This window comes from Aythya ferina (assembly GCF_964211825.1).
Source record: "Aythya ferina genome assembly, chromosome: 2".
NCBI classification, from domain to species: domain Eukaryota; kingdom Metazoa; phylum Chordata; class Aves; order Anseriformes; family Anatidae; genus Aythya; species Aythya ferina.
The window spans coordinates 112,181,442-112,202,403 of NC_140297.1; the positions used below are offsets into that span (position 1 = coordinate 112,181,442).

At 39.1% G+C, this 20,962-nt stretch overlaps 1 protein-coding gene across 2 annotated transcripts in view; it reads left to right on the forward strand.

Moving 5' to 3' along the window:
* The window catches only part of LAMA3 (laminin subunit alpha 3), a 111,764-nt gene that overhangs the window by 65,876 nt on the left and 24,926 nt on the right, over nt 1–20,962 (forward strand). For both annotated transcript variants that reach the window (XM_084509363.1, XM_084509364.1), the window contains exons 37-45: nt 393–557; nt 3,517–3,618; nt 4,659–4,742; nt 5,732–5,962; nt 9,681–9,794; nt 13,272–13,381; nt 15,437–15,517; nt 16,956–17,062; nt 19,670–19,720. In XM_084509363.1, coding sequence (XP_084365489.1) covers nt 393–557; nt 3,517–3,618; nt 4,659–4,742; nt 5,732–5,962; nt 9,681–9,794; nt 13,272–13,381; nt 15,437–15,517; nt 16,956–17,062; nt 19,670–19,720 — 1,045 coding nt within the window. The remainder of the gene's footprint in view (nt 1–392; nt 558–3,516; nt 3,619–4,658; nt 4,743–5,731; nt 5,963–9,680; nt 9,795–13,271; nt 13,382–15,436; nt 15,518–16,955; nt 17,063–19,669; nt 19,721–20,962) is intronic.

Genomic DNA, 20,962 nt, shown 5'->3' on the forward strand with positions numbered 1-20,962 from the left:
TCCCATGTAACCTATCACTAACAGGTATCAGGTCTTTCAGGTTAGTGTCTTTGGTTTGATTTTTAGAATGGATGTAAAAAATGAAGCTCCGAATTGTGTCCTTGGGTTTATGTACATAATTCCCAGTCACCTCCAGAAGCAGCATGTCTTCATGTGACTAAAGACAGAGTTTAGTTCAAATGCTGGCATCCCAGGTAGCTTTTGCACATCTGTCCCTCTTAAGCTCTGTTTTGAGATCCTTCCAACATCCATTGACAAAGGCTTTGGGCTGCCTTTAAAGGGGTTGAATTCATGTTTAGGGAATTACAGTCTGAACAATTTACCCCCGTTCCTTAGTGTTGGTGAAGTTTAATAAAGGATGAAACAAACTTTAATTTCCTTTATTTCTTTAGTTTGTGGACATGAGGAACTGGCGCTTGGAGGCAATGGATGGAAATATTGATATTCCAGTCACTTTCAATCCAGTCAGTAATAGTGTAGTGGCTGATGTTCAAGAATTGCCTACTTCAGTGCATAGTTTGTACTGGAAAGCACCACCATCTTACCTGGGAGAGAAGGTAAATGACACCTAACTCGACTGTTTCAATAAAATGAATTTGTTTTTGTCAGCATTGTTGATAAAGAGTCTCCTAGTCTTTGTTAGATACTTTTCCCTCTCCCCTGACTAGAGTCTTCTCTCTCTTTCCTGACATGCCAGGAATCACAACATTTGACTTCTGAGTAGAAGGTTAAAACTATAACCAGGAAAACAGAATTAATACTTCTTTTTTTTTTGTGGGTGCCAGGGAGATCTTCATGTGAGGAGCATGGTCAGGAGCTATAGTTCAGAGATCTATCTTTCAGTTGAATGACCCATTTAGTTAGGTTGTTTTTTTTTTTTTTGCTTATGTTATAGAGTCTCCTGCTGCAATGCCAAAAAATAATTTTCCAGAGTTACTTTATGATAAGTCATACTTTATCTACTGTAATGTCAAACCAGAAGAACTTCTTATTGTTCCCATAACAAAATGTAAAGCAGTCAATAGCCTTCTTAAACACAACTGTTAAGAACAGCGCTGATTTTTATATTGCATGTCACACTGTCAAACCAGACATGTCAAGATTTGCTTTTATTTAAAATAACAACACTGTAAATTAAATAGTTTGTTTGATCCTACTTTTACCATGCCCTGTGTGCAAGTGTGTATTTTAGTAGATGCTAGCTATACTCCAGTAGGAAAACTAACTAAAGAAATGCTATCTCGATGCTAGTTTTACAAGCTCATAAATACACCAGTCATTCATTTTATTGTTCAATATGATGAGCGTAAATGCTATTTTCCATTATCTTCAGCATTTTAACTAGTTCAATTGCAACATAATACTTAGCATAATATATTTTATTTCCTCTCTCTGTTTACAAAGTTAAAAGGGAATCAAATATAAAATGTGTAGCAGTGCAGAAACTAACAGTGAATGACAAATTCAGTTTACATAACCCCCATTTTCTTTTCCTGTGTATTTTAACATTCTGTTTAGTAGAGCACTTTTAATGTTAGAAAATAAATGCTGTACATATAGAATACAGAGGGCAGTTGATAATACCATTGTTTTTGCATTTCCCCAAAACTTTCAGAAAAAAGCACGACCATAACAGCTCATCATATGGCACAGTCCTAAAATGTGTGGTAAACAGGAAATGAGCTCTAACTTGATTCTTCTTATATTTTTTTAAAAATATACAGGATCATTTTGATTGTGTTGGCAAAATATAACCGATGTTCCAAATTATCATTTTGAAAATGCAGTTGGCAAAAGTGAGTAGCTTTAATTACAGCCCTGTGATCCAAGGAACAAATTTCTCTTCACAGAGATCTCTGTGTTTTGTTTGTAATACATTAGAATACATAGAAACAAACAGAGCAAATGGTGATGTTTACCTGCAGAACACTGGAACCTGACAAAGCAGTTCTTTCTGTGCCAAAACAAGCACAAGCTATAAGGGCAAACAGCAAAGGGTGCAAAACAAAGTAATGTGTCTGTGGCAAAACACTTGGTTCTAGCTTAGCTGTTTGCTGTGTGCTCTTTCAACTGAAGTTTTGGCCCTTTTTTTTTTTTTTTCCTTTTTTTTTTTTTTCTTTTTAAGCTAACTTCTCACCTCTGTAGACCCTCAGATCAGTCAGATTTCCCTTACAGCTAGTGATGTAGCATTTATTAGACAAAATCATGATTTAGTGAAGTATTTTCAGTTCTGGTAAGTGCTTCTTCTGACGATCATTCCAATTCAAAGTGCCTGGAAGATTTTATCCTTAATTTTCTTTATGGAGAGTACACTTCCAAAGGGAAGACGGTAAATTGCCTATATACACTTCAGGCATAAAATTTTCTCTAATTTATATAGTGGACTTGACTACGATATTTTCTCCCATAATCCAAGAGAGAAAGGGAAATCTGAAGTGTTAAAGATTGCTCCATGATAAGTTGGTAAAGGAAATAGGACTTTCTTGAATTCAATCTTCTCTGTCCCCAAAGACTGCAGAGGGTCCTGCATGGGCACTGAGAGAACAAGCCACAAGAGGCACTTAGTAGCTTCTTCAAGGTTTGTGTCTCACCTAGCACTTGCTGACAGACTCTTCTTGGAACAAGAACTGTTCAGGCTGTTCCTGGAGCATGATTTTGTCTATACATATTTTGAACTGAATCCCTCATACACAACCCAGGGAAGCTATTTGACAAATGATTCAAACTTGCTTGCCTCAGTCTTAGTTTTATGCAGCAGTGTGTTTATTTCGCTGGGGCTAAGGCCCAATAGAGCTGATACCAGTAAAACTCTTGTCCTTCAGAAAGTGAAACAAAGATTTCCTGATGAGATTCTTTTTTGCAGTAAGCTGAGAAAATTCTGGGCAGTGAGAGCCCCTTTCAAACATGCTTAGTCTTACTTTATTTTTATTCATGTCTGTTCATGGGGTATACACTACCAATATCATTCTCAGTCTGATGTCTGCTCTTGATGAGCCAAAGCTGTTCTGTGGGGCCTGGGGAAGAACAGCATTCATGTGAATGTGTGATTTCTCCACAACACAGATGGTGTCATTTAAAGTATGGAAAAAAAAGTAGTGCCGGTAACCACCCAGAGAACAGTAGTAAGTACTACTCAAAAAGTAATTGTAGAATCATTAAGGTTGGAAAAGGATTCCAAGATCATCTGATCCAACCATCCCCCTGCCACCAGTGTCACCCACTAACCCATGTCCCCAAGCACCACATCCAACCTTTCCTTGAACACCCCCAGGGCCGGTGACTCCACCACCTCCCTGGGCAACCCGTCCCAATGCCTGACTAGTCATGTATATGACTGATGTTGGATACACAAAGTAAATAGATTAAAAAGGAACTTCTTCCAAGCAACACATATTTGGTCTAAAACCTAAAGAATTAATGTATTAAGGTGGAGTAAACTTGAATACAAATTTATATTAATATCAAGCAACAGTGCAGTAGAGTGTCACTGATCTGATTGGGTGCATTTTATTACAGCTTTCTTCATATGGTGGCTTCCTAAGTTACCAAGTGAAATCTTTTGGCTTACCTAGTGAAGGCATGGTTCTACTGGATAAGAAACCTGATATACTACTAACAGTAAGTTTTGAAATACTGTATTTTCTTTCAGGCAATACCATGATTTTTTTGTTTCCTGACAACTGTGGCAAATTTTGCTCCTAAAGTGTGCTTAACTTTTATAGCAACTTGCTACATTTCTACAAAAGTGATTTTACTGCATTTTGCTCAAAGCTATCAACACACCTCACTCTGATGCCAAAGTAACATATTATTAAGCATAACTGACTTCAGAGCAAATGAAAAGATAAAACAGAATTTTCCCTGTAAAATGCACCTGTGGAAAAATATTAATTAATGTCTTGAACACTTGGCAACAAGTATGGCCTCGGCTATGCAAAATATGTCCTTGATTCCATATTTAATTTATCTCATTTTCTTTGAGAATTTTCTTCGGCATAAATTTAAAGATAATCATAAGGCTTGAATAGACTGAGGTAAAAATGCATTTTATGTATGGTGAAACTTAGAAACTTCTACCGATTGTTTACATTCCCAAGAGGGTGGTTTTGTTTCTTGAGCACATCAAAAATATTAATTCAGTGTTCTAGGATTCTGGGAAAGATGCCTCATGAGATACTTCACTGGTATCCAAAGTCATTTGTGCACTAGGATGTAAGGTCAAAGAGTGTTCCTCAGCCCAGAATTGTTTTTATTCCCCTCCTTGTGTCAGTCAAAAATTTCCAAGGTAAGTAAGCTCTTAAAGATGATATCAAGAGGCATCTCCTTTTCTAAAAAGAAGGTGAGGACAGCAAAGGAGACTCTTTGAAAATATAAAAAATGTTTTTACTCAGAAGCTACGCTAATTCTTGTGAAAACTGGCAAGCATTAATTTAATTCTCTTTGTGTTTTATATGCAAGCAAGGTTGTTTAAAAGGCAAAGGCAGGGAAAACCCTGCTGACAGTAAAACACAGTGCTTACAAAATGACATACAGGTACTTTTACTTGGGTTTAATTCCCCAAATAACAGGATTAACGTGCTTCTTCAAATGAACTGCATGCGAACACTACCATAAAATGTGATGAAATGGTTTAATATTATGTATTCATTCTTACATAGGGCCAGCAAATGGAAGTTGTTTATGTGGATCCTAACAACCCACTGCCTGACCGTCAATATTATGGCCGTGTGCAGTTAGTTGAGGTAAGAAATGAAAATGGAATGGCCTTCACTTTTCTTCCCTGTGGTACATTTAAAAAAAAAAAAAAAAAAGATGCGCAGACAATACATGAATAAATACCAGATACTGGATAATGTTAATGAACGTAAATTTCAGTACTATAGACCATAAATATAGACCACATTTTCTTCTCTCTTTACTGTCACGCTGAACCTAGGTTCTGGTTCATGCCACCTAATTTTAGCACCTCTAATTTAGGCATCTTGTCCAACCTAGTCCTTAGCATTCTCTCCAGAGACAGTGGAGTAATACTGAATCAGTCACCAAAGGAATATGACTCATCACAGCCCCAAATGTGTACTTAATAGGGATGGAATGAATTGTTATCTGTTTTCTTCCTCTGACTCTCAAAGGAGTCCAGGTGCCTAGTTTAGAACGGGTTTCCAACATTTAGGGGAGTTAAATTAGCATGGATTATTCCTGCCTTAAATGTGTGCTCAGAAAGTCAAACTAAGTTATTTCTGCCTCATCTATAGGCCAAATATATATATATATATATATATAAATCAATGGTTCTTCCAGCTAAATTATATTTTCAGTTACACTATGTGTATTAGTAGCTTGTAAGCATGTGAAGGCAGATTTCAAGACTGGATTTCTAGTATTTTAGTTACTCTTAAAAATAAAAGCAATTTTAGTTGGTAATCCCTCAAAGAAATTTGGATGACTGAAGAAGAACCTAAATGCTTCTTCACTTTTTGATACCTCAAAACCATACGTACCTTGCAAAGTACAGAATACAACCATTTTTTTGCTCGTTGTTCCTTTTCCTGCCTTTGTTTACATTCATTATATTTATTTTGCTGACATCTGGTTCACCCCACATCACTTGGGACTATAGAGGTCCTAAAGTGTTTTTTTCCCCCCTCTTTCTCTGGCATCCTGTGTGCTCTGCACATTCTCTTTTTAAGAAACTGCAGAGCTGTGCTCATTTTGTATCCTTAATGTGCAGGGAAACTTCAGACACGCCAGCAGCAATAACCAGGTATCCAGGGAAGAACTGATGATAATCCTGTCTAGACTAGATGGTTTACACATCAGAGGCCTCTACTTCACGGAGACTCAACGATTAACCCTTGGTGAGGTTGGGCTGGAAGTAACCACCAGCACAGGAAGTGGCAGCATTGCATACAATGTAGAGACTTGCTCCTGCCCTCCAGAGTATTCCGGTGACTCATGTCAGGTAGGAAATGTTTGCCTCTGTACTTCACCATTACCTTCTGTCTTGCCTACAGCTATACATACTGGTTTAGTTAGAGGAACAGGCTAGTTATTAAGGTACTTACACGGTTCTTTTAAGTGTGTGCACTTTTGATGGCTCAAACACTTTCACTGTCTAAAAGGCACAGTAAGGTTATTCAGCTCTTGATTGCCTTTGTGGAACTATAAATGTCATTTTGCATGTTTAAGGCACTATAATGAGATCCAGGGGAAGTAACCCAAACCAAGATAGTACTGAATACTTTCCTATTCTGATAGACTTGACTAACACTTTTCCTATTTTTATAGGAAAATGTTTCAAAGCTGAAATTAATATATTTTTCAAAGTATTTGGAGATATTTTTATGAAAGATAATGTAAACATTGCAAAATAATACCATTACTATGGTGAAATCCTAGCCTTAGTTGTGTATCCCATCCCTGATGCTGTTCCTCTAGCTCTAATTCTTTTGGCTGATGCTTTGCTTAGCTTAGAGCTCAACTGTTCCAATGGTAAGTACCCAAAACAGCAGAATAAAGTAATGGAGAGGTAAGCAGTGTACAAAGTGCACAAAATATGAAGAATTACTCTCTCAGAAAATGGTTGAAGGATAAAGCAGCAATTGCTGTGCTAGCCTTGCAAGCATTTTTGAAAAGAGAATGAAAGAATAATACCTAGACCACAGTAGCTGCAGAGATGGTGAACAAAACATTCACAGTTGGTTTATGTCTCCCATGTGCATCCACTGCTCAGGGTGGTCAGTTGTCATGTGTCAAAAGTCATTTTGGAAATATTTCTAGAAACTTACTTTTCACATGGTGTTCTTTGCCATGTTCAAATTGATGAGAACTGACTGAAGGTCATACTGCCATCCCATTGCTTTCAACATGTTGCCTATATTAAACTAAGGTGGGTTATTTTTTACATAAACTGATGAAAATACATAGCCAAAGGAAGTGATCAAGACAGTAACCTGGGTAGCATGGTTATGCAGTATGTTTATGCAGTATTACTCAGGCAGTGATTTACTGTGCTAATCATCTAGCTCTGTCTGACTGCATTAGGTGGGGAGAAGGTGATGCCTGCCACACCCTAAGTTAGGTATATATTGAGCTACAGGAACTGCGGAGTTACTTGTTAACTCCAGGAACTGTAATGTGTGCTGTACAACTTGACTCACGTATAAAGTTTAAAGGTGGGGCCCATCTCAGCACATAGCCTCATTAATCTGAGTCAGAAGCTGGAGAGTAAGGGGGAGTATAAGGGAACGTGTAAATAGTGAAAGAATAGTGTATGTTAACAGTTGAGCTGAAGTAAAATGATGGCCCAAACGCAGGGGCCAAAGAATGTAGGATGGCTAGTTGTCACTTTAGTAGCTATGGGGTGTAGTTTAGCACAGGGTATGCAGCAGAGGCTATTGTTTCCTCATCTTCAGGAGAGAAGTCAACAGCAACAAGTTCAAAGGGATTTTTACCTAAGACAGGTAATTTATTCATTTTCCCTTCCGTGCTTGCTTCCTTCCTTCTCTTTTTTTAAATGAACCATTTTTATAGTAATTTATACATCACTTAATATAAAGGCAATAGCACAAGTCTTTTATCTCAGAGTCTTTTGCTAACAAAAGTAAGTGCAAGAAGATTCTTTTAAATTGTTGTTTACTTGCAAACGATCAGCTGAACTCCTAAGCACTTGAAAGTTTCTAGAGCTTTATCTTTATATGGAATAAATTTCTCAGTATCAAGAATGCTTCTTTGAAAACAACATGCCCACACATTCCAAATGTGTTGTTTTCAAGTTTAAAAAGAACACAAGTTTAAAAAAAAAAAAAAAAAAAAAAAAACCTGCATAGATTTTTTTTTCAAATACATTTTGATATCTGTCTGAAATGAGTGATTCATTTTGCTTTCATAAAAAGAGGCTTTTGGTAAATATAATTTATATGCATATTAGAACCTGTATTTTACTTAGTCATGCTGTTTATGTATTTCAGGCCCTGGTTTCTTTAGAAGCAGGGTATACCGACTCCCTGTTGTTCAAGGAACATACTCTCCCGTTTAAAAATATATCTGAAAAATTTCAAGTGAGGATGCCTATTCTAAATAAAGTCCGTGCTCACATTAAAGTCAATATAAAAAGAGCTGTTGATGTTATTGGTATTCTGCCCATGTTTCTTTTTCTATTTATCCCATATGTGAAGAAAGCAAAGATGCTGCTAGCAACTGTTGTTTAAACAGCAATAACTCAAAATTCCTTTTGGGATCTGCTTTGGAGGAGGCGTTTGGTGTTTTTTTTTTTCTTTTTTTTCTTTTTTTTTTTCCCCCTTCCTCTGGTAGTTATGTCGTTGATAAATTTACCGATTATTTCTGTCCCTGCATGAATACTTACGCTTCAACCACCTGCCATAAGATTTGAGGCACTGTCCTGGAAACCCTTCATGCTTCAGATTAATCCCATTGGTCTTGGTGGTGCAATTGCTATGAGAAAAGGTTTACAGTCTTCAAGTTCAACTCTCACTTGTTTACAGAATGTCATTCAGGCCAGCCTCTAAGTGTGAGTTACAGGCAAGGCATAGGTACAGTGCAGAACTGCGTTGCCTGAGGCAAGTATTTAGGAGGTGTTTGCTTCACGGGGAGCCCAGCCACTTTCAGGCAGGTTGTCTCACTTTCAAACAACCTCTCATCTTCCTTGCACCATGCCAGCTCAGTAACTAGTGAAAAAGAGCTTAGGAAATAGAGGGATTTTTTGGTCGATGTCCTAAGAGGGTCTTTAGCAGAGAGTGTGAGCATGAATGTTTGAACTGGTCTTTACATGGAAAGGCTCCATGCCCAGGAGAAATTCCTTGTACTTGCCCTACCCTTGTACTTTCTGTCCCCATGCCAAGCAAAAATCTGGCTTTAACATATTAGTTAATACCTAGGTGGTTCAGGCTAACTGAATGTCTCTTGCTTCATTCATAATGTTCCATCCTCTGGTTCAACCCCCTGTTTAAACCCAACTTTGATCTGACACGCTGTGTTTCTGCTTGTGTGCTTTCAATAGCTGAACATTCTTTTCGTGCTTCCTGGGGTTTTGGGACAAGCCTGTACTTAAAAATTAGACCACTGTATGTTTTGTAAGATCATCTCGCTCTCTGTCTAAGCATGGCTTCTTATAGCTCCAGGTGGACTTATTTTGGAAGTCATGATGAATTCATGTAAAAGATACCTCATTAGAAGTATTTCCAAGCAATACACGGTGGTTAAATTAACATCAAGATTTCATATAACCACTAGCTAATATGTGAGATTTCCATATGTTCTTCTCTGAGAATACTGTGGTGTGGAACAAATCTCTTTGTGTGGTTTAAAAGTCATTTTCTACATCTTTGTACATAGCCACAGGAAATGTGTTCTGCTCAGAGGTTAAAGTAAAAATGATGAAATCCCCATACCACAAAATGTAGAGCACAAGGATAGATGCTTAGGCTCAAGCTTCTTTACCTCCATTCTTCACTGACATTTTCTGAGTTAAAATACTTACTACTTAAACAATAATATGGGTGTAGAAGAGCTTGTCAGGAAATGTACATCTCTACTACTCCTTGGAAATGGCAAAGAATTTCAAAATACCCAATTTATAACCTGTAAAATTTACCTTCCACCAACACTCACTTTTTTTCTTTTTTTCTTTTTTTTTTTTTCTCTCTCTGTTTACTGTCTAGGAATGTGGCCTTGGATTTTATCGTGAGAATAAAGGAGTATTTACTGGACGCTGTGTCCCCTGCAACTGCAATGGAAATTCAAATAGGTGCCAGGATGGTACTGGAAAATGTTTTGTAAGTAAATATTAACATTCAGGAAATGTATTTGAAAAAAATGAGGGATTAAAAAAAACAAAACCACATACCTTATTGCAGTATGGACTGTACAGCATTGCTAAATTCCTAGCAACTAAAATATTCCTTCCATGCTTCATTCTCTGTATCTTATGCTGTTAAGGAGCATGAATTGTATAAACTTTCATGTTTTGTATGGTTAACATAACTGTGGGTGGTTAGAACAATTTGTGCCCTTGTTTTTGTTTCCTTCTTTCCCTTTTAATTTTTGTTAACTCACAGTACAAAAAGTCACCAAAGTTGCACATATGTAAGTGTTTGCAGTTACTTATAATAAACGTGGGCGCTTACCGTCACATATGCAGTCTTTAGTTTTGCACATATATGCTAGGGTTTGCCAGTGCTGACGAACGGTGTATTCATGCATAGCTTAGTCTTTGCAGAACCTCTTGTTTAATTAGCATCAGTAAATGTCCGCTAATCTAAATTTACAGCTAGGTGGATTAAAAAATAGCAGAGTAAATAAAATGAGATAAAGAGGATAAAAGGTAGATTAATTTGAAAATGTCAGCTGTTACAGCTGTTACAGGAGATACAGTGGGGCAGAGTCTGCTCCCTGACATACCATACTAAACCTAAAGCAGCCTCATGGGAGCTGCTTAGCCCTAGTAGCAAGGGAGTGTGACATTTGGCCGACTGTGCTTCTCTAGCTTATGTCCATGACACTTCTTTAAACAGTTTGCTCGGAAGAAATTCCCACTTCAATTTTTTTCACTAATTTTTCACTTGCTGTGTAAACAAGAACCCTGCCAAAATCTTTTCATGAGTTGTTTTCTCTTCTATTTCTTCCTTGTTCGTTCTGAATCCATTCTGCCTGCGGTGCATTCCTGGGCCTTACGTAATTCCCCTCGACTTTGTCTCAACCAACCCTAGCGCTGCGATGCAAGCAATAAAGTAATTCAGCACATTCTCAGGAATGACTTACAGTCTGCTGCTTTGCTGAGGCAGGGCAGGCCATGACAGGAAAGTGCTGAAAGAGAGCTACAAAGATGAAGACGTTTTACTTCAGATGAAAATTATAAAGCTGGAAAAGTGCAAATTTCACATTTGCCTCATGAAATAGATGGTTTAGGTTTCTCTTTATCCCCTCCTCACAGCTGCGTTAACTCTCAGATAGATAGAGCTAAATCAACTCGTGGCCCTGGGACAAAATTTAAGGCAAGCAAAGTCATTCAGGATAATGCAGTGAAAAATGAAAGCCTGGAGGGCCTGTATTTCCATAATGAGCCTCCATCTAATAAAGAGCAAATTTCTCTCTCTATAGGAGCCATCAAGCAAAGGCCTGTAGTAGTGCAGAGAAGGCAGCAAGGCTTTCCAGCACAGAGCCATCAAATTTCTGTCAGGTTTCGTATCCAAAGTGTAAAGCCTGGCCTTTTGATTCCTGCTCCTCACCTGGAGCAGTACCTTCTTCTCATGTCAGCTTCTCCCCAGTGATGGCCTCCATGGAAGGCTTGGTGAGGCTAAGCCCCAGCAGACGTAGTGTGAGGGAGTTGCTGCTCTGGCTTCATTCCATGGTGCTTTGGGAGTACTGGGTTATGTTCTCTGTTCTTTTTATGATATGTATCTAGAGGAACACCATGGCACATTCAGTGTGGCTTACCTGTGAAATACCTTAAACTTTTTTCAGTTATATGTGGAATTTCTTCAATGGCTATAGGCATTTTTAAATGGATGGCGTCTTCATGGAATCACAGAATGGTTTGGGTTGGAAGGAACCTTAATGATCATCTAATTACAACCCCCTGCCATGGGCAGGGACACCTTCCACCAGACCAGGTTGCCCAAAGCCCCATCCAGCCTGGCCTTGAGCACCTCCAGGGATGGGGCATCCACCACTTCTCTGGGCAATCAGTTCCAGTGCCTCACCACCCTCTGAGTAAATAATTTAATCGCAATGTCTAATCTAAATCTACGCTTTTTTAGTTCAAAGCCATCCCCCCTTGTCCTGTCACTACGTTCCCTGACAAAAAGTCCCTCCCCAGCTTTCCTGTAGGCCCCCTTTAGGTACTGGAAGGCTGCTATAAGGTCTCCCCAGAGCCTTCTCATCTCCAGGCTGAACAACCCCAAGTCCCTCTGCCTGTTTTGTTAGGATAGGGGATGCAGCCCCTTGTATTTCTTTTGCTTTCCCTAGTTACCTGGCTCATATGTGAACTGTAGCTTTTCCTGTTCTTTCACAATTGAGCCACATAATTAATTCTTGAACCAAAACCAAAACAAATTACGAGTTACTATGTGAAGAGACTGGTGGAAGGGCAGTTGATGTGGTTGAGAGAATCTGGATGTAAAGAAATGTGGAGGAAGATGTAGTACAAGAGGAGATGGGAGAGGCAGAACTGTTGTTCATTGTAGGAAAAATGCCCTCGTGCTGCAAATCACAGGAGTGGGGCCTTCAGGCAGAGCTTTAAGTCAGAGTTCCTGCAATGGCATTGCAGTCTGCTCAATGACAGCTTCCAGCCAATTTTACACTTTTTTTTTTCAGACTTTTACTTCATTAGTAACCCTCAGCTCTGTGGGACGCTGAGTTAGTCTGCTGCACATTGTTTTCTTCAGCTGTAGATTTAGGGAACATGAATACCCCGTGGATGTTATCTACACTGTATTTTCATGGCTGCTCAAAATGTATTTCAACAGCTTCTATTTTAAATTAGCACTTCCCTAGGTAAAGCAAAAGCAACTTGCTTCTCCTCTCCCCATAATGTATAAACGTGTGTGACAGTCAGGCAATGCAGGAATAAGAATGTTGGGAATCATATTTTAGGAACAGTTTTGTCATAGAAAAGTAGCTCAGTTTTATTAGCTTCAATTCTTCTCTGCTTTTCATTATTTATTGAGTTATTCCAGGAAAATACAAACTACATGTACATTAGGAAATGTGCATGAAATTCATTTCCAATCTGAATTTACAAAGATAATTAGTTTTGATAGTAATTTTGTGGGATTTTAAAGAATGCATTTGGGTTCAATTCATTGCCTGCTTTTAAATGAGATCTGACTTCTAATTAGTGTTAATATGAAAAATTTAAAGTCACATTTAAACAGTGACGTTTTTCTTGGACGCCACTGAAATATCATTACAGTGTATCAAGGCAATTTTCATTAACAAACCATGCATGTGATTGAATGTCTTTTAAAATGTGTTTAGTACTGCTTATTTATCTGTTGCTTTTCCACAGTGGTGAGCAAAATGTACTTCCTACAATTAGAGAAAAATTATAATCAATCTATCGTGATAGAGAAAGCAAAAGTAGTTTGGTTTGTAAAGAAAAAAACAAACCAACGAAAACACACAAAAATTAATTATGTGGAAGGGAAAGAACATATCCTCTGTGTAAATTTCCTATAATTATTATTAAATAATAATAAAGCCTTGTTGAGTGGGAAAGCACTGTTAACTCTCTTATTTGTTTCCTTTTTTAGAACTGCCAGTACAATACTGCTGGGGAAAAATGTGAACGCTGTAAAGATGGTTATTTTGGAGATGCCACTCAGGGTTCCTGTCGGATATGTCCTTGCCCTTATACAAACAGGTAACGTAAAATGTCATGAGAAGCCAAATGGAGGGGAAGGGAGAGAAAACAAACCAAAACCAAACATTGCCTTTTTTAATAAACTGAATATTCCAATTCTGACTCAGTTGCTGAAACACAAAGGTGCGCTGCTGATCACCTGGGGGATCCCCAGGCACTTGTAATGTGACTATTTACCAAACCTCCAGTAACATCTTCATAGTGAATACTATAGAACGAAAGTCTTTTCCCTTACTGAGCATATCCAAAAGCATTCTTTTATTTTTAGTGAAATGAGAAATGTAAGTTATCTTTAATCTCACATTTAATACCATATAGCTAGGAGGTAAGTGACAATGATGAAAGAAGCCTTTTCTATGAATTCAGAAAATTTAGTAAGATTAAAAAAAAAAATAAAAAAATTAAAGCTCATAGGCACTTGTCTAAAGTTCTGAAAGACTAAAGTGGCTGTTCAGGTGGAAGCTCTGAAGTGCAAACATACTAAGCTAGAAAAAATAAATCTCCTTGGATCCAATAGAATCATAGAACAGCTTGGGTTGGAAGGGACCTTAAAGATCACCTTGTTCCAACTCCCTGCCATGGGCAGGGACACCTCCCACCAGACCAGGTTGCCAAGGGACACATCCAACCTGGCCTTGAACACCTCCAGGGACGGGGCATCCACTGCTTCTCTGGGCAACCTGTTCCAGAGCCTCAGCACCCTCAGAGTGAAGACTTTCTTCCTAAAGCCAAATCTAAATCTACCCTTTTTTAGTTTAAAACCATTCCACTTTGTCCTGTCATCATCTGCCCAAGCAAAAGTCATTCCATCTTTTTTATAAGCCCTCAATAAGGTTGCCAGACTCTTAAAATTGGGCAGCAAATTGTGTTTAAAATACATAATATGTTGAGCCACGTTGTTTGTCATCACTAGTAGGTTCTGTAATGTGAAATGTGTTAAACAAAAGCAAGCATTTTTAAAAAATCATAAGCAATAAATTGCTATAAGCACCACATAGAATTTGCCAGGTGCATTAGCAAATGCCAGGTAGCCTTAAGTGAGAGATTTACACCAGCAGACAATAGACAGGTTTTTCATTTATCAGAGAACTCTTCAATACATCTGTTTTTGACAGCATTGACTTCTTCTGCAGGTGCTTGCCTGAGGCTGACTGAACATATTTTTACTCATTTTGTGCTTTAAGAGTGTTGATATATCTAAAGAGACCATGATAACTGCAGTAGTTTGATAGCTGCATATTAGGGTGGTAAATACTATTCATTATGTAGGAAGTGCACCCCACCTGGCACTATTGGAGTTAGCAATTTCAACCTAGTCAAAATGTGTGTAATCTTAGTGCAGACATCTGTATTTTATGTGCAGGTTTGCTTTATCCAACTCTTCATAAGTTTAAAAAAAACAATGGAAATAGCTAACATGGCCTATCTGCTCTTCACCTGCCTTCTCCTTACCAAACACTGGCCAAGTAATGGATTTCCTCCCCAGAGAAATTTGAATCTACTCAAGTTTTCTAGAAATATCAGACGAAATATGTTCTGTTAATCAGATATACTCTAGTGCTTCCCAAATTGGTGCACAACTCTATTCTGCTTAGGTTAAAAAAAAAAAGAAAAATTATATTAGCTACATAAAAATAATTTCTACTGTTTCAATAGATTTAAAAATATATATATATATACAAAAATCTATCCGAACAGGAAGAAGCTTTGTTTAGCACAGGCTATTGGTTTTTGCCTGGTAAGATAAAATAGCTGCATGGTGTTGTTTTATTTTACAACATCACTGTTAAGGTTTTCCGTAGGCATTCCTTTGGGTAGTGAACTATAATAGTCTAGGGAGTAACTCTATAGTCTAAGGATAGAATTTAGAGAAAAAATATGAAATAATTTAAAGAATTAATCACATCACTTGTTTATTGGCAATTAAATTAGCTGAGAATTTAATTGGTGGTATAAATCTTTTAAGTCAGAAAGTCATTTAAGTGAGTTTAGCTTCTGGAGTGTAAAATGCATTTGATTATGTATTCACAAAAACATTTTGGTTTCTTCTCAAAGATTTGCAACTGGCTGCGTGGCAAATGGTGAGGAAATTCAGTGTCTCTGCAAAGAAGGCTATACTGGAGTTCACTGTGAACGGTAAGTGACTAGATACTGAAGACCAAGGTCTTTGAGAGGCACCATATAAGGAGGTATGTCTGCACTATGTAGTATGTCAGCGTATGGATATTAGTAATATGCAAATGCTTAAGGAGGATCTATTTCTATGAACAGCTGCTGTAGTGTGGTGCTACAGTATAATGCGAGGTGTAAACCCAACACTCCCTGAAAAAATGTAAACCGTTCTCCACAGCCTATTCAGTGAATACACAGTTTTTACCAAAAGGAGAAGTGACAGCCTCTTTGCAGAAGTGCCCTGTGCGTTGTCTTATATTTCACTTTCTGATAATAACAGCTTCCACTTACTTTGTCCCTGTCCCTGTTCCATTTTACCATTTCTTCCAGTGTACTCGATGGTGCTTTGGTGCTCTTAGTTAGTTTCTAGTAGCAACCATGTGACATTTAACACCATACCCTTCATCCCAAATCGTTCTGATGTGCTCCACAGGTGGAGTTTACAAACACAATACTGAAGCCATCTCTTGCTGGAACAACACTACAACAGTTTGGCAAAATAAAAGAGGTACAGCAAAGTAATTTCAGGCAGGAAGAGGAAACAATTTCATTGAGGTTCAAATCCAGGAGGAATTTAAAGCATAATGGAGAGCAGCTGTCTGATTTGGAAACTTGAGGCAAATGAGTTATGATGTCTCTCCTGAAGACTGTACCTCCAGTAGTAGCACATTGTCTTGTACTTCACAACTGTTACCTTTGACATCTAAGCTGTAGGTTAAAGATAGATTTTCTCTTTCAGATCCAGCCATACCTCAGTTCCTCTTTATGGTCTCTAGATTACACATTATTACCCTGATACATCTTACAGCAGGATGACTTTTATGATTGTTAGTCAGCCAATCCAGATAATGTATTTTACCTGTAAAATAGTCAGGGAGAACTCGTACCGAACTGTTTTGCTGACAGATGGAAAGAGGAAATATCACCCAGAGAAGGGTAGTAACGTTCAGTGCCACTGCTGTTTGAAAACTCAGTGTGTGCTTGCAGTATGATCCTAGTTAATATGTGAGTTCTGGTGGGATCGCAGACCAAAATGATGTGGTTGTCTTGATTAAGTCTTGTAAAATTCTCTGTTTATGCGTGTATTTGTGTGCATTGTATTTTTACACATTAACTGAATTACTCTTATATGAGCATTGTGGGAGTTCTTCTATTTTTAGAAAAATTTCTGCAGTACTGGGAAAGATATTTTTAACATAGTGCAGAGGATACTGTAAACCAAAAATACACCCATTTTGTCTAAGTCAAAACATGAAATCAAAAGTTCCTGACAGTTTCTTCAGGAGTAGAACTGAGTGGGGTTTTTTTGTTTGTTTGTTTCTTTTTCTGTCAAGTGAAAGTATATTTGACAAAAATGGGTTCAAATATTTAATGAAAACAATATTTGTGTCTTTTTATCTAGTTGTGCTCCAGGATATTTTGGAAATCCACAAAAGTACGGAGGCTACTGTCAGAAATGTAGTTGTAATAATAATGGACAGCTGGCTAGCTGTGACCGCCTGACTGGAGGTATGTAAGAGCCTGTGGACGTGGAGTGTTGTTTTCTTTCTGGGAAGTAGAGAGGGAAGGCACTTACGTAAGTTGAACCAAAGGAGAGATCTAGAGCAAAAGAAGGGCTGTCCTGAGCCATCGAGTTGACCCTTTTAAGCCATTTTTCATATATTTCCCTTCATAAGTAATATTTATTGTATTTTGCTTTTCGATTTCACCGGTATGTATTCAGATGCATTATGATGCTTCTCCTGACATGTTAAGTCGTATCTTGCAACTCCGTGTTATAGACTTATGAAACGGATCTTACAGAGCACTCTCAATGTGTCTTTTTTAAATGTATCTGGGACAGATTAGCGACATATTCAGAGTCTGCATCAGGCACTGCCATCTTAGGTATCGCAGCTAACTATGTTTGCAGTGGTACTGACTCAGAAGGCTGTTCTATAAGTCCTGCTATACACCTATATGCAATTAGAGACATCCTTGATTTCCCCAGTATTAATCACACGTACTCCACCATTACTAAGCTCTTACAGTAATGTTATGCCATAGCTGTGCATTCACTTTATCAATTACCATTCTGAAGTAAAGGGTCTGGTCCTACATTTCTTAGACTGGCTTTACCTTGATTCACCTGAGTCTCTTGAGATGAAATATTCATTTCTATTCAGAAACATGTAGGCCACAGTGCTTGAAAAGGACCTGGATTCTTCTATGTTTTCATTCCCCAGTAAAATTATACTTTTCTTTCCCTGTAGCCATCCTTTCCTTCTGACATGTTAGTGAAGTGTCAAACTAGTAACTCCTAATATTTCCATGCTATTAATTTCTCTGCACTGCTGTTCTTACTGAATTCAAATGACTGCGAGGATCACCTTGTCTTTCTTTGGTCGCAGAAACTAGAAAAACAGCAAGTGATGTGAACTGCTGTTGGCACCTGGTGCATTTTTTCAATAAGCAATTCTCATTTTGTATTTCATCATTGAAGTAATACATCTTTATTATTTTTATACTTAAAGTGGAACAGATCCAAGCAGTGTTTGATGTTTTATCTCTCTTTTCTTTTTGAAGCAAGAGGACAAACTAATCCGTAGGGCAAAATTCAACAAGCCAGTTTGTTTTCAGTTTGTCTTCAGCTAGATATTCTGATCAGCCCGCTCTTTGTCCACATTAGCAATAAAACCCTCTGTGATCATCAGCACAGCATGTTCTAGCAGGTTTCTGTGTGCATGATGTTCGGCATTTGGCCAGATTTTCTCATTTCATCATTTCTTGGCTGATGTTGTTTGTGCACAAGCTGTAATAATAGTTTTATTTAATTGGTACTTCGTGGCAACAGCTGAAATGTGTCTGGTGTTAGCTTGAATTATACAACAGCAGAACCACACATGTATTTGCATTCAGAATAATTTCCTTCGTTCTCTTACAAATATATTCTTTGTGACTTGTCTTCTTTTTGGCATCAGTGCTCATTACCAATCTTGTTTAACTTTCTGATGACTTAATGTGTAAGTGCCAAAGGAAATGGCACAGCTGGGCATTTTGTTCCAGGCTGTTTCATGCTGCTGTTAAATTTCAGGTCCAATTTTATCACTGTAGCCTCTCATAGATGAAAGCTGTTGTTTACTCTGGGCAGCAGCAGCCTATGCTGAGTGCGTCCTTTTAATTCAGTGTAGATGATGTCCACAACCCTTCTCATTTTCAACAGGAGCTGGCAGCACTGGGAGTTTTGCAGTAGCCAATAGGACCAGATCCGTAAAAGGGATATGGACACCAAGACAGGGAGATTCCTGTCCTATATAAAGGCGTTTTTAGGAGTCAGTTCCAGTCCTGCCTCCTAGAAATTAGGATCCTGGGTTGAAATCCTACATACACCTGGAAAGTGCCAAGCTTCTTGTAATGGGGTTTGTAAAACAAACAAACAAATTAAACAGTGCACTGCACTGGCAGTTGCTTGTGCTAGCTTGTTGGAAAGTCTGAGGGCAATGTTTGTTGTACACTACCTGTAACTATGGCCCAGGCACCATGCCTTAGGTGATGCACAGTGCCTCCTTCCATGCATACAACCTGGTTTTCACTCAAGCCTGATTAATCCCTTAATCAAACAAGCTGGAACAGGTGTAAAGGAAGGTCATGAATGTCTCCCAGTACCTAGTGGGCAAGACATCCTTGTGTGAGTTGGAATCTGTGGTTTCAACGTGGATGCTAAAGTAGATAGCTGTTTTAAACCTATGTCCTGGGTTAAACGGTTTAACTAGAAGGCAACATAGGCTTGGCTCCAGTCACAGTGTTGTTATTCTAGGCAAATTCTAGGAATATACTCATCACACTTTGACGTATGAGGCCTCCTGCTGCTACACAAGTGGCGTGTATTTGGGGTTACAGTTAATTTCTTTTGACGGATGAAAAAAGTGTTCATCTCGTCAAGGTATAGGTAAGAGCTGATTTTTTTAGCATACTCAAGCCTCCTGGATGTTCTAGCACATTCACAGCGGACATGGATTTATGGAAGGACAGTACAGTGTTTTAATGGCTGCCAGCCAAGATCAGTAAAGGTAAAAAGGCAGCAGTAGCATTTCCATAAGAAATCCTTGGTTACTGATGATTGCCTTCTGATTTCAGAATGTTTTAACAATGAACCAAAAGATGTGGATCCCAATGAAGATTGTGACTGTAAGTAACTGTGACGTTTTTACCCTGTTGGGCAGCTGAACTCCACCACAGTCACTCTCTCACTCTCCCTCCCCAAAGGAAAGGGAGGTGAAATATGATGGAACGGTCTCAAGGGTTGAGATAAGAACAGGGAGATCGCTCACCAATTAGTGTCATGGGGAAAACAGACTCAGCACAGGGAGATTAATTTAATTAATTGCTTACGACTAGCAGACTAGAACAGTGAGAAACTAAAAGCAAACTAAAAACACCTTCCCCCTCATCCCCATCCATCCTCTTTTACCACCTCCCTGCAAGAGGTGCAGGGGAAGAGGAAAAGGGGTCTGCAGTCAGTCCCTAACGCTTCATATCCACCGCTCCAGTCACTCTGCCCCTGCTCCAGTGTGGGGGTCCCTCCCATGGGATGCCGTCCTTCCTGAACTGCTCCTGCGTGGGCTCCTCTCCACGGGCTGCAGCTCTGGCCCGGGGCCTGCTCCTGCGGGGGCTCTCCATGGGCCGCAGCCTCCTCCAGGCCACATCCACCTGCTCCACTGGGGGCTCCTCCACCCATGGGGGGGCTGCAGCGTGGAGATGTGCTCCATGTGGGACCCATGGGCTGCAGGGGGACAGCCTGCTCCACCAGGGGCCTCTGCACGAGCTGCAGGGGAACTGCTGCTGCCTGCCTGGAGCACCTCCTGCCCTCCTGCTGCACTGACCTTGGGGTCTGCAGGGCTGCTTCTCACTCCTCTCTCCCAGCTGCTGTTGCACAGCAGTTTTTTCCCTTTGTTAAATCCCAGAGGCCCACCCAGCATCTCTCACTGGCTCAGCTCTGGCCAGCAGCAGGTCCCTTTTGGAGCTGTCTGGAGCTGGCGCTGATCTGACATGGGGCAGCTGCTGGGCTGTGCTCACAGAGGCCACCCCTGCAGCCCTACTCTGCTACCAAGGCCTTGCCACATAAACTGAATACAGTAACAAAACAGAACTAAACTTAGATTGCTGCCTGCAGCCTTTGGCTATATACAGGTAGCTCATTTGAGAGTGACAGTTTAAAAAGGAATAGTGGTGTCCTGTAATGAATCTCTTAAAAGCAAAGAATCAGCCAAATACTTGGCAAAAACAATAAGAAGTCATCTAGCCAGATGCAGATGGGGCATTCTACTCCTTACTGGGTTTGGTCACTTTTTTCTTAATACTGTGGGTTTTGTTGTTGTCTTTGTTCTTTATGGAAGCACCAGGTGACAAGCATCAAAGAGTTTTCATTGC